This window comes from Zalophus californianus, chromosome 7 (genome assembly GCF_009762305.2).
Source record: "Zalophus californianus isolate mZalCal1 chromosome 7, mZalCal1.pri.v2, whole genome shotgun sequence".
NCBI classification, from domain to species: Eukaryota; Metazoa; Chordata; class Mammalia; order Carnivora; family Otariidae; genus Zalophus; species Zalophus californianus.
In genome coordinates, this window is record NC_045601.1 from 111,103,020 (window position 1) to 111,130,575 (window position 27,556).

General features: G+C 40.8%; 1 protein-coding gene across 4 annotated transcripts in view; it reads left to right on the plus strand.

Annotated features, from left to right (window-relative positions):
• The window catches only part of KIF6 (kinesin family member 6), a 465,199-nt gene that overhangs the window by 233,649 nt on the left and 203,994 nt on the right, over positions 1-27,556 (plus strand). For all 4 annotated transcript variants that reach the window (XR_003521659.2, XM_027603428.2, XM_027603429.2 and 1 more), the window contains 3 exons: positions 5,917-6,022; positions 7,113-7,251; positions 11,561-11,776. Coding sequence is in view for 3 of the 4 variants with exons in the window: in XM_027603428.2 (XP_027459229.1) it covers positions 5,917-6,022; positions 7,113-7,251; positions 11,561-11,776 (461 nt within the window). In the remaining variant the exon portion in view is untranslated. The remainder of the gene's footprint in view (positions 1-5,916; positions 6,023-7,112; positions 7,252-11,560; positions 11,777-27,556) is intronic.

Here is a 27,556-nt window from a genome sequence, read left to right on the forward strand (position 1 = left end):
GCCCCCTCCCCCGCCGTCGATCCTCCCGAATATCGCCTCGGATTCACTTCTCCACACGTCCTACCTTCCAGAAAGTGGTCGCTTTTCTGTTCAGAGTGTTGTTACTATTCTTATCTTCGATCTCCTGTTGAGTTCGTTGGTTTTCAGAATGGTTTGATCCCTATTCAGCTGAATTCCTGAGACCAGACGAAATCCAGGTCTCCTACTCCTCCGCCATCTTGCTCCGCCCCTCCGATCATATTCTTTTTTTATCTCTTTCTTTTTCTTTTTTCTTTCTTTCCCTTTCTTTTCCCCTGGTTTCAGGTCTCTTCTGATTTGTTTAGTGTATATTTTTCTGGGATCATTTTTAACCTGTTAGCATTTTGTTCTCTTATTCATCTATTCTCCTCTGGTAAAAATGACAAGATGGAAAAAATCACCTCAAAAAAAAAAAAAGAACAAGAGGCAGTACCGACTGCTAGGGACCTAATCAGTATGGACAGTAGTAAGATGTCAGAACTAGAGTTCAGAATGATGATTTTAAAGATACTAGCTGGGCTTGAAAAAAGCATGGAAGATATTAGAGAAACCCTTTCTGGAGAAAAAAAAGAACTAAAATCTAACCAACTCAAAATCAAAAAGGCTATTAATTAGGTGCGATAAAAAATGGAGGCTCTAACTGAATGGAGCACTGGGTGTTATATGCAAACAATGAATCACAGAACACTACATCAAAAACTAATGATGTAGTGTATGGTGATTAACATAACATAATAAAAAATATTTAAAAAAATTGGAGGATCTAACTGCCAGGATAAATGAGGCAGAAGAGAGAATTAATGATATAGAAGACCAAATGATGGAAAATAAAGAAGCTGAGAAAAAGATATACAACTACTGGATCACGAGGGCAGAATTCGAGAGATAAGCAATACCATAAGACGAAACAGTATTAGAATAATTGGGATCCCAGAAGAAGAAGAAAGAGAGAGAGTGACAGAAGGTATATTGGAGCAAATTATAGCAGAGAACTTCCCTAATGTGGGGAAGGAAACAGGCATCAAAATCCAGGAGGCACAGAGAACCCCCCTCAAAATCAATAAAAATAGGTCAACACCCAGAATCTAATAGTAAAACTTAGGAGCCTCAGAGATAAAGAGAAAATCCTGAAAGCAGCTCAGGATAAGAGATCTGTAACCTACAATGGTAGAAACATTAGATTGGCAACAGATCTATCCATGGAGACCTGGCAGTCGAGAAAGGACTGGCATGATATATTCAGAGCACTAAATGAGAATAATATGCAGCCAAGAATACTATATCCAGCTAGGCTGTCACTGAAAATAGAAGGAGAGATAAAAAGCTTCCAGGACAAACAAAAACTAAAGGAATTTGCGAACGCGAAACCAGCCCTCCAAGAAATATTGAAGGGTGTCCTCTAAGCAAAGAAAGAGCCTAAAAGTAACATAGACCAGAAAGGAACACAGACAATATACAGTAACAGTCACCTTACAGGCAATACAATGACACTACTAAATTCATATCTTTCAATAGTTACTCTGATGTAAATGGACTAAAAGACCCAATCAAAAGATACTGGGTATCAGATTGGATTAAAAAACAAGACCCATCCATATGCTGTCTGCAAGAGACTCATTTTAGACACAAAGATACCTCCAGACTGAAAGTGAGGGGGTGGAAAACGATTTACCATGCTAATGGACACCAAAAGAAACCTGGGGTGGCAATCCTTATATCAGACAAATTAGATTTTAAACCAAAGACTGTAATAAGAGATGAGGAAGGACACTATATCCTACCTAAAGGGTCTCTCCAACAAGAAGATCTAACAATTGTAAATATCTATTCCCCTAATATGGGAGCAGCCAATTATATAAGCCAATTAATAACAAAAGCAAAGAAACACATCAACAACAATACAATAATAGTGGGGATCTTTAACACCCCCCTCACTGAAATGGAGAGATCTTCTAAGCAAAAGATCAACAAAGAAATAAAGACTTTAAATGACACACTGAATCAAATGGACTTCACAGACATATTCAGAACATTCCATCCCAAAGCAACAGAATACACATTCTTCTCTAGTGCCCATGGAATATTCTCCACAATAGATCACATCCTAAGTCAAAAATCAGGTCTCAACCAGTACCAAAAGATTGGAATCATTCCCTGCATATTTTTGGACCACAATGCTTTGAAACTAGAACTCAATCACAAGAAGAAAGTTGGAAGGAACTCAAATACATGAAGGCCAAAGAGCATCCTACTACAGAAAGAATGGGTCAACCAGGAAATTAAAGAAGAATTAAAAAAAAATCATGGAAACCAATGAAAATGAAAACACAACTGTTCAAAATCTTTGGGATGCAGCAAAGGCAGTCCTAAGAGGAAAGTATATAGCAATACAAACCTTTCTCAAGAAACAAGAAAGGTCTCAAATACACAACCTAACCCTACACTGCAAATAAAGCCTAAACCCAGCAGGAGAAGAGAAATAATAAAGATCAGAGCAGAAATCAATGAAATAGAAACCGAAAGAACAGTAGAACAGATCAACGAAACTAGGAGCTGGTTCTTTGAAAGAATTAACAAGATTGATAAACCCTGGCCAGACTTCTCAAAAAGAAAAGAGAAATGATCCAAATAAAATCATTAATGAAAGAGGAGAGATCAGAACCAACGCCAAAGAACAACAAACAATTATAAGAACATATAATGAGCAACTATATGCCAGCAAATTAGATCACCTGGAAGAAATGGATGCATTCCTAGAGATGTATCAACTACCAAAACTGAACCAGGAAGAAATAGAAAACCTGAACAGACCTATAACCACTAAGGAAATTGAAGCAGTCATCAAAAATCTCCCAAGAAACAAAAGCCCAGGGCCAGATGGCTTCCCAGGGGAATTCTACCAAATATTTAAAGAAGAATGAATACCTGTTCTTCTGAAACTGTTCCAAAAAATAGAAATGGAAGGAAAACTTCCAAACTCATTTTATGAGGCCACCATTACCTTGATCCCCAAACCAAAGACCTCATCAAAAAAGAGCAATATCCTTGATGAACATAGATGCAAAAATTCTCACCAAAATACTGGCATATAGGATCTAACAGTACATTAAAGGGATTATTTACCACAACCAAGAGGATTTATCCTTGGGCTGCAAGGTTGGTTCAACATCCACAAATCAATCAATGTGATAGAATACATTAATAAAAGAAAGAACAAGAACCATATGATCCTCTCAATAGATGCAGAAAAAGCATTTGACAAAATACAACATCCTTTCTTGATTAAAACTCATCAGAGTATAGGTTTAGAGGGTACATACCTCAATATCATAAAAGCCATCTATGAAAAACCCACAGCGAATATCATTCTCAATGGGGAAAAACCTGAGTAAGGTCAGGAACACGGCAGGGTTGTCCACTATCACCACTGCTATTCAACATAGTATTAGAAGTCCTAGGCACAGCAATCAGACAGCAAAAAGAAATCAAAGGCATGCAAATCGGCAAAGAAGAAGTCAAACTCTCACTCTTTGCAGATGATATGATACTTTATGTCAAAAACCCAAAAGACTCCACCCTAAAACTGCTAGAACTCATACAGGAATTCAGTAAAGTGGCAGGATATAAATCAATGCACAGAAATCAGTGGCATTCCTATACACCAACAAGACAGCAGAGAGAGAAATTAAGGAGTGGATCCCATTTACAATTGCACCAAAACCATAAGATACCTAGGAATAAATCTAACCAGAGGTAAAGGATCTGTACTCAGAAAACTATAAAATACTCATGAAAGGAATTGAGGAAGACACAAAGAAATGGAAAAACGTTCCATGCTCAAGGATTGGAAGAACAAATATTGTGAAGACATCAATGGTACCTAGAGTAATCTACACATTTAGTGCAATCCCTATCAGAATACCATCCACTTTTTTCAAAGAAATGGAACAAATCATCCTAAAATTTGTATGGAACCAGAAAAGACCCCGAATAGCCAGAGGAATGTTGAAAAAGAAAAGCAGTGCTGGCAGCATCACAATTCCGGACTTCAAGCTGTATTAAAAAGCTGTCATCATCAAGACAGTATGGTACTGGCACAAAAGCAGACACATCAATCAATGGAACGGAATAGAGAGCCCAGAAATGGACCCTCAACTCCATGGTCAACTAATGTTCAACAAAGCAGGAAAGAATGTCCAATGGAAAAAAGACAGTCTCTTCAACAAATGCTGTTGGGAAAATTGGACAGTCACATTCAGAAGAAAGAAACCATTTTCTTACACCACACCCAAAAATAGACTCCAAATGGTTGAAAGACCTAAACGTGAGACAGGAGTGCATCAAAATCCTAAAGGAGAACACAGGCAGCAACCTCTTCGACCTCAGCCATAGCAAGTTCTTCCTAGAAACATACCAAAGGCAAGGGAAGCAAAGGCAAAAATCAATGATTGGGATTTCATCAAGATAAAAAGCTTTTGCACAGCAAAAGAAACAGTTAACAAAACCAAAAGACAACCGACAGAATGGGAGAAGATATTTGCAAATGACATATCAGATAAAGGGCTAGTATCCAAAATCTATAAAGAACTTATCAAACTCAACACCCAAAGAACAAATGATCCAATCAAGAAATGGGCAGATGACATGAACAGACATTTTTCCAAAGAAGACATCCAAATGGCCAACAGACACATGAAAAAGTGCTCAACATCACTCGGCATCAGGTAAATCCAAATCAAAACCTCAATGAGATACCACCTCACACCTGTCAGAATGGCTAAAATTAACAAGTCAGGAAACGACAGATGTTGACAGGGATGCGGAGAAAGGGGAGCCCTCCTACATTGTTGGTGGGAATGCAAGCTGGTGCAGGCACTCTGGAAGACAGTATGGAGGTTCCTCAAAAAGTTGAAAATAGAGCTACCTTATGATCCAGCAATTGCACTACTGGGTATTTACCCCAAAGATACAAATGTAGGGATCCGAAGGGGTACATGCACCCCAATGTTTATAGCAGCAATGTCCACAATAGCCAAACTGTAGAATGAGCCAAGATGTCCTTCGACAGATGAATGGATAAAGAAGATGTGGTATATATATGCAACAGAATATTATGTAGCCATCAAATGAATGAGATCTTGCCATTTGCAACGACGTGGATGGAACTGGAGGGTATTATGCTGAGCTAAATAAGTCAATCAGAGAAAAACATATATCATATGATCTCACTGATAAGAGTAATTCTTAATCTCAGGAAACAAACTGAGTGTTGCTGGAGTGGTGGGGGGTGGGAGCTATGGTGTTGCTGGGTGATAGACATTGGGGAGAATATGTGCTATATTGAGTGCTCTGCATTGTGTAAGTCTGTTCAATCACAGACTGTACCTCTGAAACAAATAATACATCATATGTTAAGAAAAAAAGAAGAAGATAGTAGGAAGGTAAAAATGAAGGGGGGGAAATCGGAGGGGAAGACGAACCATGAGAGACTATGGTCTCTGAGAAAAAACTGAGGGTTTTAGAGGGCAGGGAGGTAGGGGGATGGGTTAGCCTGGTGATGGGTATTAAAGAGGGCACATACTGAATGGAGCACTGGGTGTTATATGCAACAATGAATCATGGAACACTACATCAAAAACTAGTGATGTAATGTATGATGATTAACGTAGAATAATAAAAAAAGAAAATCTATCAGAAAGTAGTCAAATAATTGCATCATTTCAGATTTCACTTTGTCAATATGTTTCTTTCCCCTTAATTTTTAGTTAAATCAGTTAACTATATTTCCATAAAGTGGAAAAATATCCTGTACTTTGAATGTTAACCAACCAAGTAATGCCATTAGAATTTCTAAAGTTTCTAGCTCATAGTTGTTTCTCATACCTTATGTATTTTTAGGCTGGAAAAACTAGTATCATCCTTTTTGGAAGACCAAGATCCAGAAAGTAGACTAGCGGTTGGCACTGATATGCGTAAAATTCATCACTGTTTCCATCATTTAAAGGTAAAGTTCAGCATTTCCTCTAGTGGAAGCCATTGTCTGCCATGTTGAAACTGCAGTGAAGTTTGCCTAGTTGACCAACTCTTAAAAGGCTAGGATCCAGCTTCACATGTCTAGAACATTATGATCTTCCAACAATGCTGGGATTATTCCAGAATTTCTTCAAAGTTTGTATCTTACCTGCCAGTGAATAAGCTCAGACCATAGACTTGTAATTCTTTTGCCAGGAATCTCTAACTTGTACACAGAATAATTCCATGTTCAAAAACCATTTATTTTCAACATATATGAAGAAAATTGTGTCCTGTATTTTTCCCAGCAGTTTAGATTTATCCATATAAACCCTCAGTTTTTCTCTACCTTACATTTTACCTTTCATGATGACACAGTGGAAATATCATTAACTTTTATTTCTATCTCACTTATAATTTGGCATTCTTCACTATAATAAACATTTATTGTGAGTCTGCTTTGGGCCAGGCATTGGGAAAGCAAAATTGAATAAGTAAGTCATGAAGAAGACATATATGTAGAGAATAATTATAACACATGATAAGTGATATTTTTTAAAAGTGTGGGGGTTTTAGAGGGGAGGGGGCGGGGGGATGGTTAGCCCGGTGATGGGTGTTAAGGAGGGCACGTATTGCGTGGAGCACTGGGTGTTATGTACAAACAATGACTCATGGAACACTACATCAAAAACTAATGATGTACTGTATGGTGACTAACATAATAAAATAAAATAAAATTAAATTAAATTAAAGACCTTATAAAAAATAAATTAAAAAGTGTGAAGCAAGTGGTATGGGGTTAGGGAGAAAGAGCAAGAAGTTCAAGAGCGGATCGTGTTTGAGTAGGAATTTCTGAGTTTAGGGAAGGAGAGAGATGATAGCATAGAACAGGATGAGGAAGGGGAGGGGAGAGGAGAGAGGGGGCAGGGAGAAGGGGAAGGCAGCTGCGTTGCAGAGACAAGGAGGCAAGGAAGGACAGGCATGCCTGATTTGTGCAAGAATTGTCGAAGGCAAAAAGAGTCCAAGAAACTAAGAGATTTGGAAGAGAGGTATAGGCTCTAAGCTCTTATTTCATCTTACAGAAACTATTGAATGACAAGAAGATTCATGGAAAAAGCACAGTCTCCTCTGAAATCAAAGATCAAGACTGCCAAGAACCATTAAAAGAGGAAGAATACCAAAAGCTCCGAGACATTCTACAGCAGAGGGATAATGAAATCAGTATCCTTTCCAAAGCGATTAGAAACTGACCCTCTCCTGGCTTGCAAGAGGGAGGGGAACACTTCGGTGCCTTCTGCTAGCCACATCATCTAGCCCCCCCCACCCTGCTTCCAGTTCACACTGCTTCTTGCCATTTAGGAGAGATCCTTCCCACACAGAGAATGTAGTGACCAGTGAAAAACACTGTTGCTATAAAAGAAACACTTTGACTCTGTTTTTAGCTAGATACAGTTACTATTATGGGGACTATTTCAGTTTATTGAAAAGCGTGGTCTTTTTTACCCCATCTCTTAACATGAAATTTTTTTTTAATATATTTTTTTGAATAGTCCACTGTGCTCTTTCTGTTTTAGTTCTGAGCCAATAAGTTAGCTGGTTATCTTTAGCTGACTGACCGGACACTGGGCTGACCACAGCCTCACCAGGGCCCAGAATTTGTGGCTGGTGTGTGGGCGGCGCTCAGATGGTGGCTGAAAACTGACAAATGGTATTTAGCTTATGGAAAGTAGAGATTGATTTAAATGTAACTTTTTTTTTTTAATTTAAAACCCAGATCTACTGCTTTAGGTTCCACTTAACAAATGTTCCCCAGTTTGGAAGCGAGTGTCCATGGGTGTTCAAGATAGAACCCTTTTTGGCTCTAAGAGGCAGTGTGTTTGGGGTACCACGAGAGCCAGGAGCCCATGGGAGCTGCCTCCAGGTATAGGCTGGGGGGCTTAGACCTCAGGTTTCCCCAGCATTTCTTCAGTCTTATTTCTCATTGTATCTGTCAAGCTTCTTGTAAAAAGATTTGACATTTTCATTGTATTTGCTGATTTTAAATGTGCACAAGAAGTTATTTCGGTCAGTTCTTATCAACAGGTATTTGTGTTCATTTTTAAAAATTACTAAAGGGCTTTTAGCTGCGGCTAATGTGAAAAAAATGCATAAAAATAACCTATACGGAGGACATCCAGTAATAAAGAAGCAAAAACAAACCACACACAAAGTAGGCACACTGCCTGATGAACCCCGCTCTCTAATTTTAGCTGAGTATTAGCAGACCCTCTTTGCCTGATCCAAGCGAGTTGTAGCTGCTTTCTTATCCAGCCAGCAATAGTAGGTTCAGCTGCGAATTCTACTCCCTCGCAAGGCCTTGTCTGTGAGCGCTGCCCACAGGGTCACCCTGCATTCCTGTTCCTCTCTCTTACCCTATCCAGCTCCAGGGATGCTCCCAGCCCAGACCTCAGGCCTGGCCCCAGCCCCAGTCTGAGCTCTGCTTCTTTTCCAAATCTTGATCCTATTTTAGGATCTTCTCCCCTAAACACTCCTACCAACTTCTTAATCCCCTCCTGGGTTTATGAATGTGTGTGCCTATAGGAGGGATGAGATGAGATATGACAGCAAGGAACCAGTCTGGGCTTATGCATCTGTGTTTATTTAAACAGGAGAGTGACAGAGAGACATACATCATCTCCCTTATTGACCGCCAGATCCAGGTACCACTGTTCATGTGGTGCTGCACTGGATTCTTCACTGACTGGGAATGACCTGAGCAGCATCTCCTCCTTCTGAGACTCCTGTTCAAAACGATGGTATGTAGGAGCCGTGGTGAAAAGATCAGTGAACTTCAAGTTCACACCTGGATTGACATCCTCGCTCTTCCTGCATTAGCTCCACAGCTATTCAGTGGAATGGTTTCCTACTCTTCAGTAGTAGGACGGTACAGCCTGCCTTGCCAACCTCACAGTGCTGAGCAAAGCCAGTAAGGTAAGGTACTGGAAAGTGCTTTGAGCGCTTTTGAGTACATGGTGTGCTATGATGGGAGATATGACTCTGCAGACAATGGGCAAACTCAGAAGGAGGAAAAATAGCAGCTCAGATCTACTCATCACAAAGCTTGTGCTCATCAAGAGCTAATAACCAAGAAAGACTGTTGAAATTTCAAGGTTTTTCACAGCCAGGTTGGAGGATATTTTCACATCTCGTTTGTAGAACCACCAAGGCGAAGACTGACAGGAGAAATGAGAAAAATCTGGTATATGAGAAAAACAGGTGGTAATACTTGAGCTCAACAAAAGAAAGTAAAGCAATCAAAATGACAGCGAATGACATTGAACACTCTTCTTGGAAAGGGAGTGAAAATGGTGTCATTTCAGTGACATTATGAGTCTGAGTAAAGTTCAGACACCCCTTCGCCAAACACGTAACAGTGTGTCATTTAGGACCCCACAAAACAAAGGCCCAAGTTAAATGGAATGGGCACAGGAAGAAGACAAAGGAAAGGTGGGAAGAAGGAAGGCAGCCAAGAAGATAAATCTGTCCTCTGATCTTCATGTAAATCTACATCAGAATGCTGCACGTCTCTGGTTAAATTCTGCCAGGGCCCGTTAGAATGAGCCTCAGCTCCTTACTCCAGATCACAAGGCCCTACATGATGGAGCCCCTGCCAAGCCCCTGATTTCATTTATTATGTCTCTGTCCTGTATGTGTTAGGCTTTGGTCACAGTGTCCTTTTTGTGGTTGTTCTAACACCAGGTTTCTCAACCTTGGCACTTTCAACGTTTGGAACTGTATAATTCTCTGTTGTGGGGGCTCCCCTGTGCATTGTAGGATGTTTTGCAGCCTCTCTGGCCTCTACCCACTAGACTTAAGTAACCAACACCCGCCCCCCCACCCCACTGCAGTATGACAACCAAAAATGCTTCTAGACATGGCCAAACATCCTTTGAGTGGTAAAATATCCCCTGTTGGGAGCCACTGACAAGGCCCTTCTCCTGAGGGTTTTAGCGCTAGCCATGAACTCTGCTGACCTACTCTTCCTCTGGCCACTGCCTCTTGATGTTCTGATTAAATGTCAATCTCCTAAGTCTTTTGTGAGCACCCAATGTAGAGTAGCCACTCAGTCATTCTTGACCTTTTAAAAATTAGCTGTCCTTTCCTCCTCTAACATTCAGTTCGTGTACTTGAGATCTGACTTTCCCGAGTAGGACATCTGCTTCATGAGAACAAGAAACTAGTCTGCCTTTTCATCATTCCATCCCTCTGCCCAGAATCATGCCTGGCGCATAGTACAAGCTCCACAGCACACTGTCGAATGGGTGAGGGAATGGATATTGCCAGTGCAGTGTGTGAGCCAGCGGAAGCATCTGATGCTATGGATAATCAGTTCCGCACAAGAAGGAGTGGAAGATGTGCGCAGAGCACTGCTCTTCTCTGCCAGGCCAAGGCTCTGGAAGATGTGTGCAGAGCACTGCTCTTCTCTGCCAGGCCTTACACCCTTTGGTAAGGACACATCTTTTGAGGCAAAGATTGGAAGCCACATCAGGGACTCTGAGAGAAAGAGTGATTATGCTTCTGGAAATGTCCAAGAAGTTGGAGTCAAAGCTGAAGAGGAAAATGGAAATCAAATGACCCCTATGAGACTTGCCCAAGAACAGGCATCTGAGTTGCAGTCTTCTCTCCCCACCACCTCCATATCCTCACTCCCCATCTCTGGGGATGCTGGAGGCCTGCAATTCAGCTTGCTGCATATGCACTTGGAGCTCTGAGATTCTTAAGAGGAATTTTAGTCTTTTCTCTCAGTGATGGCAGAAATCCCTTAGAGTTCTCAGCATCTGGAGCTGGAAAGAACAGCAAAGGAGGGTGGCATGCAGTGATGTTATTTATCCTCATCAGTGCTCCTAATATATTGAAATGGCCCACCAAAAGGTGCACTGTAAAATAATGTATCTGTACTAACAATTCACTTCTTTTCAGTTCCATTTGGGACCAAGATTTAGAGACTTTTTTAAAAAATGTGACTGTAAGTCCCATTCAAATGTATGCTAAGCAAACATGTGTTGGATATAGGAGGCCTACATCCTGTGGCCTGTGGCCACCAAAACTGATTTGGCTGCTCTGCCAGTTGGGCGGATTCTGGTGTTCTCCCTCTCCACTCCCACTGCCTCCTGAGTGGCATCCTGGATTCTTGTCTTACTTATTCACAGATACATCCATACCTCCATTGCCTGCTCCTACTAAGTGTTCATTTTATTTCTTGTATACTCTTTCACAAGAATTTTGAGTCTTTACCAGTTTAAACTCAGAGCATTTTAAAGACCTTTGGGTTTGCTAATTTTTCATATAATGGTGCCATATCGAAAGACCAGTTGCTTCCTAAACTGTCTGTAACTAGATAAATGACTTCAGGAAGTTGAAGTCTTCTTCAGTGGTCTCTACCATACGACAAATAGCAAATATTGTTGGAAATATTAACCTCAATTGAAACATTAGTGTTTTGATCATTCCAACTTAGCATGAGTCACTAAATCCTTAAATCAAGTTTCAGATATTCTGGTCAATATGCTAAAGAAGGAAAAAAAGAAAGCTCAAGATGCTCTCCACTTATCCAGCATGGATAGAAGTGAATGTAGACACTCACAGAGCTCACCCTTCCCACCTGGGAACCCTGAAGGTCTGAGGATGTTGCCATCCTCAACAACCACACAAGTCCAGGATGTCAGCACTTTTGGGTACCAATCCAGTTTGCTCCACAGAAAAACAGGTCAGTTATATTTACTTATATATATATAAATTATCTTAAGTATGGAAAACATAGACTTAAATGAGAAAACATAGGCTATCATAAATTATACATCTATAGAAAAAGTAATAAACATGGAAATAATTAATATATCATTCTATTTTCATCATTGTAATTCTTGTTGTTATTATTACTAGTATTTCTTGAGGTTTTAAAGTTGTACCAGCAGCGGCAATAACAAAAATCCCCAAGTAAAATTTATCCTCAAAAGGAAAAAAAAGAAACAAGTCTGGCATTCCTCATGCTCCATAATGGAATTCAGCATAGCATTTTTTGGTTTTAAATATGAAGAAATGACAACTTACTTGTTATAGTTATTTTTTATAACTATCAAATCTCTTAAATACCAGTTTCCAAAATTGATGACTGAGCTGAAAACACAAAGTATGAATTGTCACAGAGCTCAGAGGCAGAAATAGATGGGTCCAGGGCAAGAGGAGAAAAAGTTAGAGAAAGGAACAAAACTTTTCCTCTGATAGAGGAGGGAAAGAAGGACAGATGTTGCATTGCCAATGTGATGACACAGTATTTATGTCTAAATTCGAATAAGCTATATGCAGCAAAATAATTTAAAAATCTTATCACAGTCTGCCTTAAAGGATAATAAACAAAACTTTGTCAGATAGTAGGATTGACACTGAAGAACCCAAGATCCAACCCAAGAAACTGGGTTGGATGAACTCAGAGGCACTTTCCCCACTTGTAGCTTTTGATCAGTATGTCCTCTCAGCAACTACAGAACCCTGGCTAGAGGCCCGGGTTGGTTTGTGTTATTTTCTCTTTTTGTTAGACCAGCAGAGCATGATGTATAGTCATGTGATTGGTGCCTTTCTCTTGAAGACATTGAGGAATCTGAAATATGGAAGGTACTAGAACAGAGGGGTGAAAACCTTCCCTTTTTGGCAACATAGGTTGAAATTTTCCGTATAAATGTTTGTTGGGATGGGTGACCTGGTATGCATGGTTTTCTAAAGGATTTAGCTTGGGAATAATTAGAGGTTGGTACTCCTTAAGAAGGACACTTTTTAATTAATAAAGACCAGGTCAAGAAGCCTGGAAATATACTTGGTGATATTATATCCCTTTATCTATTAATTTGAAATCTCCTTGCTTTGAATATTTAGTTAGCAATACAGTAGAGTAAATTCAAAATCAGAGGAAACCAAAATTGCTATTTTTACCATTTATCATGGTGGCAGTAGACAGGGAAAGCAATTATTCCTCTCTGTGATTGTTTTCTTTTTTTTTTTAATTTTTTTATTGTTATGTTAATCACCATATATTACATCATTAGTTTTTGGTGCAGTGTTCCATGATTCATTGTTTGTTCATAACACCCAGTGCTCCATGCAGAACGTGCCCTCCTCAATACCCATCACCAGGCTAACCCATCCCCCTACCCCCCTCCCCTCTAGAACCCTCAGTTTGTTTTTCAGAGTCCATCATCTCTCATGGTTCGTCTCCCCCTCTGACATACTCCCCTTTTCTTCCTCTTCTGTTATCTTCTTTTCTTTTTTCTTAAAATATGTTGCGTTATTTGTTTCAGAAGTACAGAACTGTGATTCAACAGTCTTGCACAATTCACAGCGCTCACCGTAGCACATACCCTCCCCAATGTCTATCACCCAGCCACCCCATCCCTCCCACCCCCAACCACTCCAGTAACACTCAGTTTCTTTCCTGAGATTAAGAATTCCTCATATCAGTGAGGTCATGTGATACATGTCTTTCTCTGATTGACTTATTTCACTCAGCATAACACCCTCCAGTGCCATCCACGTCGTTGCAAATGGCAAGATCTCATTCCTTTTGATGGCTGCATAATATTCCATTGTGTATATATACCACATCTTCTTTGTTTTCCATACAACATTCCTATACTCAGTTATGGGTAACAGCTGGTTCTTAAAAAAAGGAGGCCCTGGATTGGTGAATTCATTAGTTCATCCCTCAGTTTATTTATTCCTTTATTCATTCAACATGTATTTATTGAGTACATGTTTTGTTCCAGGTACCGTGCTAATTATTACTATTATGGCTACAGCTTACATGACCCTTACATATATATCAGGTAGTATTCAAAGCTGTCTGATTGGATTAACTCATCTAATCCTTATTCTATAAGTTCTTGTTTTACCCCCATATTATACAAGAATATACAAGGACAAACACAACCTCTGATCTCAGAGCACTTAGAGACTAACAGAGAAGAGAGCTTTGTACAATTAATTACAAAAGTACACCTCTGTATTACTGATGGGGCACATACTAGGGAACCCAACCTCAAGTTAAGATCAGAAAGATCCAAAAAGGGACATGAGGAGGGGAATGTGGCTGGAAGCAATATTTTAAGCAGAAGGAATCATTTGAATAGCTTTCGGAGCCTTTGTGGTGGAAAGGAACATTTTAGGAGGTGGAAGGCCAGGATGGGTGGTGGGATGTGGCAGGGAGAGGCTGGGAAGACAGGTTGAATAATGTGTGCACAATAAAATGGCAGAGGACACAGAGTGTGAATGACTAATTAGAAGTCCACTGTAGCATAGTGGTCCAAGCCAAAGGATGGGGATGAGAGAGAGATGGGGGAATCAGAAGCATTGAGGAGGGAGAGTGAGCAGGGCTTGGTGACTAATGGATGTGGGGGGGTAGGGGTGAGGGTGGGCCGCAGGTCTCTGGGTAGCTGGTGAGGTTTTTCGTGTAGGTAAGGAACAGTGCAACAGTAGGCATGGTTGGCTATAGAGAGCAGAGCCTGGCACCTCTACTGATAGGAAAGGTCGCAGTCAGTATCCATACGTTAGAACCCTGTGCTCACGATGGAAGGAACTGTTCACTGACCTTCTCCAAAGACAGACACCATTATGCCCCTGCAGAAATGGCCTCGATATCACTGCCCTGCCCCTTGCTGTGTGCCAGGCCTTTTCCGTTTCTATTTTCTCTTGCCCACACCATCTCCCTTCTCATAATTCTTCTTCCCCACAGCATCTCATAATCTCTCTCCTAAGTCATAATTATAGTCAACTTTTTCAGTAACTCTCCTCCGCCCTTGATACGACTATCAAGACAAACTGTAGTTTTGTTTGGAAAATGAATTAAGTTCACTTGAGTAGAAAGTCACTGAAAAAAAAATAATGGAAATTGTTTGTAAAGTCCAAGTACAAATGAGGTAAAAGAGTTTTGGAGAATAGCCTTATAGTTGAAAGGGTTTTTGAGTTGTTTTAACTGTTGTTGGATATAGTTCTAGCAGTAACTTTAAGTAGGAGTAGGCTCACAAATGGATTGATAATGATCTAAGCATTTGGAGGAGGGACTGATGAAGGATTGATTTTATTTCTTGGCAAAACTACAGATAGGATGAAATTGCTGTGGATGAATCAGTGCTGCAAAGCAACAGGTAATGAGATAGTTTGTTACAATGTTTAAAGATCCTGGGAGCTGATTAGGCTTTTATTATTACATTATTTTATACAAGAAGCTTATGTAAACCAAGCCAAATACAAAAAAAAATTAATAAGCATGTTGTTTTGAAAGATTTCTGCCTTATGTAGGTGTCAGTTTCTATTAACCATCCACTGGGCTGCGTTCAATGCAGAAAGCAAGTAGATTTGACCTCGTCCAGTCTGAGACTGCTGGGAAGCTGTCCCCACTCTGGTGACCCTCCTCCTTCCCTTCACCCCCATTTCATGCTGAAAAAATGACTTCTTTCAAATTTCTTGTACTAAAAGAAAATGAAACTAAATTCATGGTTCACTAGAGAGCCCCACACAGTCATTGTGCAAGCAGCCTGCCAAGGCAGAGGAAGGAAGGTTAGGGGCTTTGGGGCTTCTTGGTTTTTTTGGAGGTTAAATGTCTGTTTTGGTTTCATTGAAGTAATGAGAGGGATTGTTCAGCTCCACATTTTGAAAAGAGTCATATGGTTCTCTTTAAAATAGCAGGACTTTGATAGTTTGGTTTTCTTTTTTTTTTTTTGGGGGGGGTTTTGTTGTTGTTTACTTGTTTAGTTCTCTGTGTGTTCCAGATAGTCACCTGGAACCAGTAAGTATTCCAAAAGCCCCTGATGATTCACCACATCCTTTAACTGAGATGCTAACAGAACCCACTCATCACAGGTGATGCCAGTGGTATTTTATTTATTTATTTTTTATTATGTTATGTTAGTCACATACAGTACCGTACATCATTAGTTTTTGATGTAGTGTTCCATGATTCATTGTTTGCGGATAACACCCAGTGCTCCATGCAGTATGTGCCCTCTTTAATACACATCATCAGGCTAACCCACCCCCCCACCCCCCTCCCCCCTAAAACCCTGTTTCTCAGAGTCCATAGTCTCTCATGGTTTTTCTCTCCCTCTGATTTCCCCCCTTCATTTTTCCCTTCCTTCTCCTAATGTCCTCCATGCTATTCCTGATGTTCCACAAATAAGTGAAACCATATGATAATTGACTTCCTCTGCTTGACTTATTTCACTTAGCATAATCTCTCCAGTCCCATCCATGTTGGTGTAAAAGTTGGGTATTCATCCTTTCTGATGGCTGAGTAATATTCGATTGTATAGATGGACCACACCTTCTTTATCCATTCGTCTGTTGAAGGGCATCTTGGCTCTTTCCTCAAAAAGTTAAAAATAGAGCTACCCTATGACCCAGCAATTGCACTACTGGGCATTCACCCCAAAGATACAGACGTAGTGAAAAGAAGGGCCGCATGCACCCCAATGTTCATAGCAGCAATGTCCACAATAGCCAAACTGTGGAAAGAGCCACTGGCACTTTAAAAGGTAAATTGAAAGCCAAAGCCACAGTCTGGAGGCTCCAGGCTCTTTTCTCTTATTCACTCCTAAGAATGTATTGAATCCCCACTATGTGCACGGAAGGTTCAAGGGTAGGGGTGGTAGGGGGCACCAACAGAAACTGAGAAATGGTCTCTGCCCCTGGGAGCTTACATTTAAATAGCAGAGGCTGGCTTGGTACCCAAAGAGTAGAGAATAAAGTAACAAGTGCTGTATATGCAGGAACTAGAAGAAATGCTGTGGGAAGTCAAAGGAGAAGGCAGGGATTTTAATAAGTGGATTGGGAAAGCATTACAAAGCAAGTGACATGGAAGTTAGGTCTCCAAGGATCGGTAGAATTTGGACAAAGTTGGAGGGAAGAACATTCTATTACATTCCAGATTTAAAGAATATTATGAGTAAAGGCTTGGGAACAGGAAAGCAAGGGAAAATATGTAGCGTTGTCAAGGGTACTTGTTTAGCTGGGGCCTTAGAGAAGTACAGGAAGTCTGAAGACATAAGGCTAGAAAAATAACTGGGAAATTGTTGGGAGGGCTGCTTCAGGGAGAGGGAGTAGAGGAATAGATGGGAATGTTCCCTTTTAACTTTATATGCTTTCATGTTGTTTTAATTTCTTACACTTAATTTCTTACCGTGTTATGAAAACCCTTGAATGCCTTGCCAGGGAATTGCCTTCATTGGGTTGCAGGGAACCACCAAGACAGAGGGGGCATGGTGATAGCTGTGCTCTGGGAAGGTATTTGTGGAAGAAATCTTTAGAGTATCTTGGAGATGAGATGCCTGGAGATGTGAGTAAATGTTTTAGGAAATAAAATAGTCCAAGGTGAGAGTGATGGAAACAGAGAAGAGGCAAGGAGTATGAAGAGATATAATGGAGGGAGCCCACAACAGTTCTCCATGGCATAAACAACTCTTCCTTCTCTCTCTTCCTGGTTTTCCCAGTTCTTCTGGCACTGAGGATGCAGCTACAGCAAGGCCAGGAGAACAGGGAAGCTGGAGCTTCTCTGGCATGCTGCATCAAACCTGGAGTCCGTTCTTTGAGTTTGCTTTACCCATGCTCAAAGGATTGCTCTCCGGACCAAAAGTTACTGTTACGTTATCCACTAAGTTGAAAAGAAGAGCTCAAAGAGAAATCAATAGAGCAAAACTCACCCATAAAACCAGAGAAAAAGAATAGAGATTAGGTTTTCTAAGATCCTTTCCAACTTGCTTTGTTGTAAGCCTCAGGCACAAAGGTTCACCTCTGGCTTTTCAAACCTCTCATGATCCATCTTACCCTCTGTTTTGGAACTGACCACACTTTTGTCCTTGCATTTCCCTTTGAATGCAATTAAAGAGACAGTCAGTAAATGGATCATTGCCTTCTCTTTAGCTCCATGGCTAATCTCACTTCTGCAGGGCATAATTTTGAGGTTACTCTGAGCACTACCTCTGAGAAATGCATCTTTGCATCCCTCCTATTTGAAGGGTCCATAGATTGGATGAAATGAATAAATTATGTCCAAAAAAGAGAAAGAGAGAAACTGAGAACAGATCTCTGCTTTAGGTTTAAAATCAAGGCTTACTCCCATTTCCATTTATTTTATCTGATAATCTTTGTGATTCCAAAAAGGTCTCCAAACCTAAAAAGTGAACAAACAAATAGGAGTCAATGTGTTTTCTAGAGGAAAGCAGCATGGCCCTAGATGGGACTCAACTTTCTGACATTCAGTTAGATTCAACAGACACCCATGAGCTCCCATGTGCCTTTATCTATCTATCTATCTATCTATCTATCTATCTATCTATCTATCTATCTATCTATCTATCTTGGAAGTCATCATCTACAAGCATCTCAGGAATTTTTAATCTAGTCAGGGAGGTAAGTAGGTAGATAGAGCTGTCTTTTAGTATGATGAAAATGTTCAAAAAAGGGGCCTGGATACTTGAGGATTCCTCCAAAATTGTAGCCTCATCAATCATCAGTTCCATATTATTTGGGGAAACGGTTTTGTCAGGAAGGAGAACACAGATTCTGAATATGGGGAGGAATCAAAGAACTAGAGGTATCAAAGAAGCAGTGTCCTATTGCCTATGGACATTAAAATTGCTGGATTAGGTATGTAGAGGAAGACCATGGCCTGATACCCAAGTGCTCAGTAAAATGACTAAAGCAGAGGACGGCTGATGGCAGTAAGGAGGAGATGGTAGAATAAGCTGTAGCCAGTTGAAATGAGCCTGAATGGGGAAGAGGTTTGCCTACATTATATTGTTTGCTTTGTGTTTATTTCCATTAGCAAGAGTAAGTATTATTCTAGCATCACCAAGAGAAAACAGGTAAAATGCAGGCCAACATCCTCATTTCCCCACTTCGTTGTAGGAAGATTCTTTTTTTTTAAATATTTTATTTATTTATTTGACAGAGAGAGACACAGCAAGAGAGGGAACACAAGCAGGGGGAGTGGGAGAAGGAGAAGCAGGCTTCCTGCAGGGCAGGGAGCTTGATGAGGGGCTCGATCCCAGGACCCTGGAATCATGACCTGAGCTGAAGGCAGATGCTTAATGACTGAGCCACCCGGGTACCCCGGAATATTCTTATTCTGAGATAATGCCATCTTTCTCACCTTGCCCTGAAGTATGGGGTGAAAGGCTTTATTTCTATTCCATTATGTTAATAGAGTAGATAGAATATTGCCTGCTCAACAAATTGATTCTTTTAATAGGAGGGATACCCTCAAATCTCCTTCAAAACTTGCTGCAAGAAGGGACAGCACTCAGGTCTGGTAGAGGACCCAAACAAAACAATCGTGGAAGACCAGTTGCCCAAAGTGATGTACCTGTATGCAACAGAAAGTTAGCAATGGTTCTGGGCATGGGAACCCTATCTTTTGGCTCTAGGATAAAGGATCATGAATATGAAGATTGGGTCAGAACACAGGTCATTTTCATTTTGTTAAACATTGCATTCAAAAATTAACTTTTCAGCTGATTATTTAGAGCTCAGGTTTCATTCTCCCATATACAGGGAGGTTGGGTTCCCTGGGAAGCAAAGTCTCAGCCAGATGTTTATTAGAGAGGGCCCTTGGGACCAACAGCTGTGGAAGGGAGAGGAAAAATACAGGACTTGGCAGACAGAAAGACTGAGCTGTGATACAGTCCTGACAAAGGCCCCAGGGGCTCTGATGCTGAGCAAGTCCTTCAGCATTGTCCCAAGTTGAGGCAATGGGACAGGGCCTTACTACCTTAAGAATGATCAGTCACTGGATGTGGGCCTGCCCCAGAAGGAGGCAAGGCTTTGAATGAGGTAGTTTTTTTCAGCTGAGAAAATCTGCAAAGAGGGTTGACAACTGAGTTCTTGCTGCTATTGTACTCCTAGGAGCTGGAAGAATAAGTCCTTCATTCTTGTTTTTCACCCTAAATTTTATTTTCCTCACCCCCCCCAGCCCCCACCTCTGGTAATCACCAATCTATTCTCTGTATCTATGAGTTTTGTTTTGTTTTGTTTTTAGATTCCACATATAAGAGCGATCCTACAGTATCTGTCTTTCTCTGTCTGAAGTATTTCACTAAGCATAATGCCCTTGAAGTCAGTCCATCCATGTTATCACAAGTGGCAAAACTTAATTCTTTTTTGTAATTGAATAATATACATATATATCTCACAGTTTCTGTATCCATTCATCAAATGACTAGGTCACTTCCATATCTTGGCATTGTAAATAATGCTGCAATGAACACGGAGATGCATATATCTTTTTAAGTTAGTATTTTCCTTTTCTTTGGCTCAATACCTAGAAGTGGAATTGCTGGACCATAGGGTAGTTCTATTTTTAGTTTTTTGAGGAACCTCTATACCGTCTCCCATAGTGGCTGCACCAATTTACATTCCCACCAACAGTGCACAGGGGGTCCCTTTTCTCTACATTCTTGCCAACATTTTTTTTTTAATTTTTTATTGTTATGTTAATCACCATATATTACATCATTAGTTTTTGGTGCAGTGTTCCATGATTCATTGTTTGTTCATAACACCCAGTGCTCCATGCAGAACGTGCCCTCCTCAATACCCATCACCAGGCTAACCCATCCCCCTACCCCCCTCCCCTCTAGAACCCTCAGTTTGTTTTTCAGAGTCCATCATCTCTCATGGTTCGTCTCCCCCTCTGACATACTCCCCTTTTCTTCCTCGTCTGTTATCTTCTTCTTTTTCTTTTTTCTTAAAATATGTTGCGTTATTTGTTTCAGAAGTACAGAACTGTGATTCAACAGTCTTGCACAATTCACAGCGCTCACCGTAGCACATACCCTCCCCAATGTCTATCACCCAGCCACCCCATCCCTCCCACCCCCAACCACTCCAGTAACACTCAGTTTCTTTCCTGAGATTAAGAATTCCTCATATCAGTGAGGTCATGTGATACATGTCTTTCTCTGATTGACTTATTTCACTCAGCATAACACCCTCCAGTTCCATCCACGTCGTTGCAAATGGCAAGATCTCATTCCTTTTGATGGCTGCATAATATTCCATTGTGTATATATACCACTTTTTCTTTATCCATTCATCTGTCGATGGGCATCTTGGCTCTTTCCACAGTTTGGCTATGGTGGACATTGCTGCTATAAACATTGGGGTACACGTACCCCTTCGGGTCCCTACATTTGTATCTTTGTGGTAAATACCCAGTAGTGCAATTGCTGGATCGAACGGTAGCTCTAATTTCAACTGTTTGAGGAACCTCCATACTGTTTTCCAGAGGGGTTGCACCAGCTTGCATTCCCACCAACAGTGTAGGAGGGTTCCCCTTTCTCCACATCCCCGCCAACATCTGTCGTTCCCTGACTTGTTAATTTTAGCCATTCTGACGGGTGTGAGGTGGTATCTCATTGAGGTTTTGATTTGGATTTCCCTGATGCCGAGCGATGTTGAGCACTTTTTCATGTGCCTGTTGGCCATTTGGATGTCTTCTTTGGAGAAATGTCTGTTCATGTCTTCTGCCCATTTCTTGATTGGATTATTTGTTCTTTGGGTGTTGAGTTTGATAAGTTCTTTATAGATTTTGGATACTAGCCCTTTATCTGATATGTCATTTGCAAATATTTTCTCCCATTCTGTCGGTTGTCTTTTGGTTTTGTGGACTGTTTCTTTTGCTGTGCAAAAGCTTTTTATCTTGATGAAATCCCAATAGTTCATTTTTGCCCTGGCTTCCCGTGCCTTTGGCGATGTTTCTAGGAAGAAGTTGCTGCGGCTAAGGTCGAAAAGGTTGCTACCTGTGTTCTCCTTTAGGATTTTGATGGACTCCTGTCTCACGTTTAGGTCTTTCAACCATTTGGAGTCTATTTTTGTGTGTGGTGTAAGGAAATGGTCCAGTTTCATTCTTCTGCATGTGGCTGTCCAATTTTCCCAACACCATTTGTTGAAGAGACTGTCTCTTTTCCATTGGACATTCTTTCCTGCTTTGTCAAAGATAAGTTGACCATAGAGTTGAGGGTCCATTTCTGGGCTCTCGATTCTGTTCCATTGATCGATGTGTCTGTTTTTGTGCCAGTACCATACTGTCTTGATGATGACAGCTTTGTAATAGAGCTGGAAGTCCGGAATTGTGATGCCGCCAGCTTTGCTTTTCTTTTTCAGTATTCCTCTGGCTATTCTGGGTCTCTTCTGGTTCCATACAAATTTGAGGATTATTTGTTCCATTTCTTTGAAAAAAGTGTATGGTATTTTGATGGGGATTGCATTGAATGTGTAGATTGCTCTAGGTAGCATTGACATCTTCACAATGTTGATTCTCCCAATCCATGAGCATGGAACGTTTTTCCATTTCTTTGTGTCTTCTTCAATTTCTTTCATGAGTATTTTATAGTTTTCTGAGTACAGATCCTTTGCCTCTTTGGTTAGATTTATTCCTAGGTATCTAATGGTTTTGGGTGCAATTGTAAATGGGATCGACTCCTTGATTTGTCTCTCTTCTGTCTTGTTGTTGGTGTATAGGAATGCCACTGATTTCTGTGCATTGATTTTATATCCTGCTACTTTACTGAATTCCTGTATGAGTTCTAGCAGTTTTGGGGTGGAGTCTTTTGGGTTTTCCACATACAGTATCATATCATCTGCAAAGAGTGAGAGTTTGACTTCCTCTTTGCCGATTTGGATGCCTTTGATTTCTTTTTGTTGTCTAATTGCTGTGGCTAGGACTTCTAATACTATGTTGAATAGCAGTGGTGAGAGTGGACATCCCTGCCGCATTCCTGACCTTAGGGGAAAAGCTCTCAGCCTTTCCCCATTGAGGATGATATTCGCTGTAGGTTTTTCATAGATGGCTTTTATGATATTGAGGTATGTACCCTCTATCCCTATACTCTGAAGAGTTTTGATCAAGAAAGGATGCTGTACTTTGTCAAATGCTTTTTCTGCATCTATTGAGAGGATCATATGATTCTTGTTCTTTCTTTTGTTAATGTATTGTATCACGTTGATTGATTTGCGGATGTTGAACCAGCCTTGCAGCCCAGGGTTAAATCCCACTTGGTCGTGGTGAATAATCCTTTTAATGTACTGTTGGATCCTATTGGCTAGTATTTTGGTGAGAATTTTTGCATCCATGTTCATCAAGGATATTGGTCTGTAATTCTCTTTTTTGATGGGGTCTTTGTCTGGTTTTGGGATCAAGGTAATGCTGGCCTCATAAAATGAGTTTGGAAGTTTCCCTTCCATTTCTATTTTTTGGAACAGTTTCAGGAGAATAGGTATTAATTCTTCTTGAAATGTCTGATAGAATTCCCCTGGGAAGCCATCTGGCCCTGGGCTTTTGTTTCTTGGGAGATTTTTGATGACTGTTTCAATTTCCTTAGTGGTTATAGGTCTGTTCAGGTTTTCTATTTCTTCCTGGTTCAATTTTGGTAGTTGATACATCTCTAGGAATGCACCCATTTCTTCCAGGTTATCTAATTTGCTGGCATAGAGTTGCTCATAATATGTTCTTATAATTGTTTGTATTTCTTTGGTGTTGGTTGTGATCTCTCCTCTTTCCTTCATGATTTTGTTGATTTGGGTCATTTCTCTTTTCTTTTTGAGAAGTCTGGCCAGGGGTTTATCAATCTTGTTAATTCTTTCAAAGAACCAGCTCCTAGTTTCGTTGATCTGTTCTACTGTTCTTTTGGTTTCTAGTTCATTGATTTCTGCTCTGATCTTTATGATTTCTCTTCTCCTGCTGGGTTTAGGCTTTATTTGCTGTTCTTTCTCCAGCTCCTTTAGGTGTAGGGTTAGGTTGTGTATTTGAGACCTTTCTTGTTTCTTGAGAAAGGCTTGTATTGCTATATACTTTCCTCTCAGGACTGCCTTTGCTGTATCCCAAAGATTTTGAACAGTTGTGTTTTCATTTTCATTGGTTTCCATGAATTTTTTTAATTCTTCTTTAATTTCTTGGTTGACCCATTCATTCTTTAGTAGGATGGTCTTTAGCCTCCATGTATTTGTGTTCTTTCCGACTTTCCTCTTGTGGTTGAGTTCTAGTTTCAAGGCATTGTGGTCTGAAAATATGCAGGGAATGATCCCAATCTTTTGGTACCGATTGAGACCTGATTTGTGACCTAGGATGTGATCAATTCTGGAGAATGTTCCATGGGCACTAGAGAAGAATGTGTATTCCTTTGCTTTGGGATGGAATGTTCTGAATATGTCTGTGAACTCCATTTGGTCCAGTGTGTTATTTAAAGTCTTTATATCCTTGTTGATCTTTTGCTTAGATGATCTGTCCATTTCAGTCAGAGGGGTGTTAAAGTCCCCCACTATTATTGTATTGTTGTCAATGTGTTTCTTTGCTTTTGTTATTAATTGCCTTATATAATTGGCTGCTCCCATGTTCGGGGCATAGATATTTACAATTGTTAGATCTTCTTGTTGGATAGACCCTTTAAGTAGGATATAGTGTCCTTCCTCATCTCTTATTACAGTCTTTCTTTTAAAATCTAGTTTGTCTGATATAAGGATTGCCACCCCGGCTTTCTTTTGGTGTCCATTAGCATGGTAAATGGTTTTCCACCCCCTCACTTTCAATCTGGGGGTGTCTTTGGGTCTAAGATGAGTCTCTTGCAGACAGCATATTGATGGGTCTTGTTTTTTAATCCAATCTGATAGCCTGTGTCTTTTGATTGGGGCATTTAGCCCATTTACATTCAGGGTAACTATTGAAAGGTATGAATTTAGTGCCATTGTATTACCTGTAAGGTGACTGTTAACTGTCTGTTGTCTGTGTTCGTTTCTGCTCTTTGCTGCTTTTAGGTTCTCTCTTTGCTTAGAGGACCCCTCTCAATATTTCTTGGAGGGCTGGTTTCGTGTTTGCAAATTCCTTTAGTTTTTGTTTGTTCTGGAAGCTTTTGATCTCTCCTTCTATTTTCAATGATAGCCTAGCTGGATATAGTATTCTTGGCTGCATATTTTTCTCGTTTAGTGCTCTGAAGATATCTTGCCAGTCCTTTCTGGCCTGCCAGGTCTCTGTGGATAGGTCTGTTGCCAATCTAATGTTTCTACCATTGTAGGTTACATATCTCTTCTCCCGAGCTGCTTTCAGGATTTTCTCTTTGTCTCTGAGACTCGTAAGTTTTACTATTAGATGTCGGGGTGTTGACCTATTATTATTGATTTTGAGAGGGGTTCTCTGTGCCTCCTGGATTTTAATGCCTGTTTCCTTCCTCACATTAGGGAAGTTCTCTGCTATAATTTGCTCCAATATACCTTCTGCCCCTCTCTCTCTTTCTTCTTCTTCTGGGATCCCAATTATTCTAATGTTGTTTCATCTTATCATATCACTTATCTCTCGAATTCTGCCCTCGTGATCCTGTAGTTGTTTCTCTCTCTTTTTCTCAGCCTCTTTATTTTCCATCATTTGGTCTTCTATATCGCTGATTCTCTCTTCTGCCTCATTTATCCTAGCAGTTAGTGCCCCCATTTTTGATTGCACCTCCTCAATAGCCTTTTTGATTTCGATTTGGTTAGATTTTAGTTCTTTTATTTCTCCAGAAAGGGTTTCTCTAGTAACTTCCACGCTTTTTTCAAGCCCAGCTAGTATCTTTAAAGTCATGATTCTGAACTCTACGTCCGACATTGTACTAATGTCTGTATTGAGTAGGTCCCTGGCTGACGGTACTACCTCTTGTTCTTTTTGCTGAGGTGATTTCTTTCATCTTGTCATTTTGTCCAGAGGAGAATAGATGAATGAGAGAACAAAATGCTAACAGGTTTACAACGTCCCCAGCAAATATACTGTATACAAATCAGAAAAGACCTGAAACCAGGGGAAAAGAAAGGGAAAGAAAGAAAAAAGAAAGAGAAAAAGAAAAAAAAAGATAAAAACAAAAACAAAACAATACAAAAAAGGCAGAATATGATCAAATATGATCAGGCTAGTGCATAGATCAGTGCCACACACTAGATTTTGGGCGTATTTTGGTCTGTTAGAAAAAAGTGCCTCCTAAAATTTTAAAGGAAGAAAGACATATATGTACAAAATAAGGGTTGATACAATGAAGGGATGGAAGATGACTGTAAAGATGAAAATTATAAAAGATTTTATAAAAGGACTTGGTAAGATAAGTTGTTTGAAAAAAGAAAGAAGATTTAAGAAAAAAAAAAAAAGGAAAAAGGGAGAGAATGTGATCAGGCAGGAGACTAGAACAAAGCCATACACTAGTGATTTAGGGTATATTTTGATCTGTTAGAAGAAACTGTACCTCAAAATTTTAAAGAGAGAACAACTTATATATATATATGCCAAAAATAAGGGTAACTACTATGAAGGGATAAAATATGACTCTAAAAATGAAAAATAAAAAATGTTTTTTTTTTTTTAAAAAAAGGGATTTATAAGATGTTGGTTGAAAAAGGGAAAAAGAAAAATAAAAAAAAACAGTCAACAAAAATTAACTTTGATGAAATAATGAATCATGGTAAAAAAAAAAAAAAAGCCATGAATCTATGTGCAGTATTCCCCTAGCGCTGGAGTTCTCCTATTCTCCTTGATCGATCAACTTGGTCTTGGCTTGCTGGCTGTTTGTGCTGATCTTCTGGGGGAGGGGCCTGTTGCTGTGGTTTCCAAATGTCTTTGCCGGAGGTGGAATTGCCCCGCCCTTGTTGGTCCGGGCTAAGGAAGCTGCTCCGGTTTGCTCTCAGGAGCTTTTGTTCCCTGCACGCTCTCGGTACAGCTTTGGAGGACCAGGGCAGAAATGGTGGCCTCCCAATCTCCACTCGGAGGAGCCGAGAACTCGGGGCCCCGCTCCTCAGTGTGCCCCCAGAGAAAAGCAGTCACTTCCGTGTCCCCGGTCTCCGGCCGCACTCTGTGCTCACCCGGCCCGTGATCGAGCGCTGCTATCTCTGGCACCCGACCCCGCGCGGAGTCTCCAAACCCAGCAGATCCCTGCAGTGCGTTCCCGCACCGCTCCTCCCCGGGAAGGAAGGGGAGTCTCCCTGGATCTGCTGCTTGTTGGGTCCCTGCTGGGGGAGCCGTGCCCCAACTGGGCCGCAGATCACAGTTTATGGCAACCCCGAGCTGAGAGCCCGCGACTCTGCTCCGTATCTGCAGCCGGCTTCCCCGCTCCGATACCTGGGAGTTCTGGCGCACTCAGGCACCCCCAGTCTCTCTGTGACCCCAAGGGTCCTGAGACCACACTGTCCCGCGAGGGTTCCACCCCCCGCTTAGCCACTGGAGCGACGTCCCTCCGCCGAGCCAACTTCTAAAAGGTCCGATTTTGTGCTCCGCGGCTCTAGCACTTGCCAGAAGCGGCCGGCGGAGGCCCCTCCCCCGCCGTCTATCCTCCCGAATATCGCCTCGGATTCACTTCTCCGCACGCCCTACCTTCCAGTAAGTGGTCGCTTCTCTGTTCAGAGAGTTGTTGCTACTCTCCTGTTCGAGCTCCTGTTGAGTTCGTAGGTGTTCAGAATGGTTTGATCCCTATTCAGCTGAATTCCTGAGACTAGACGA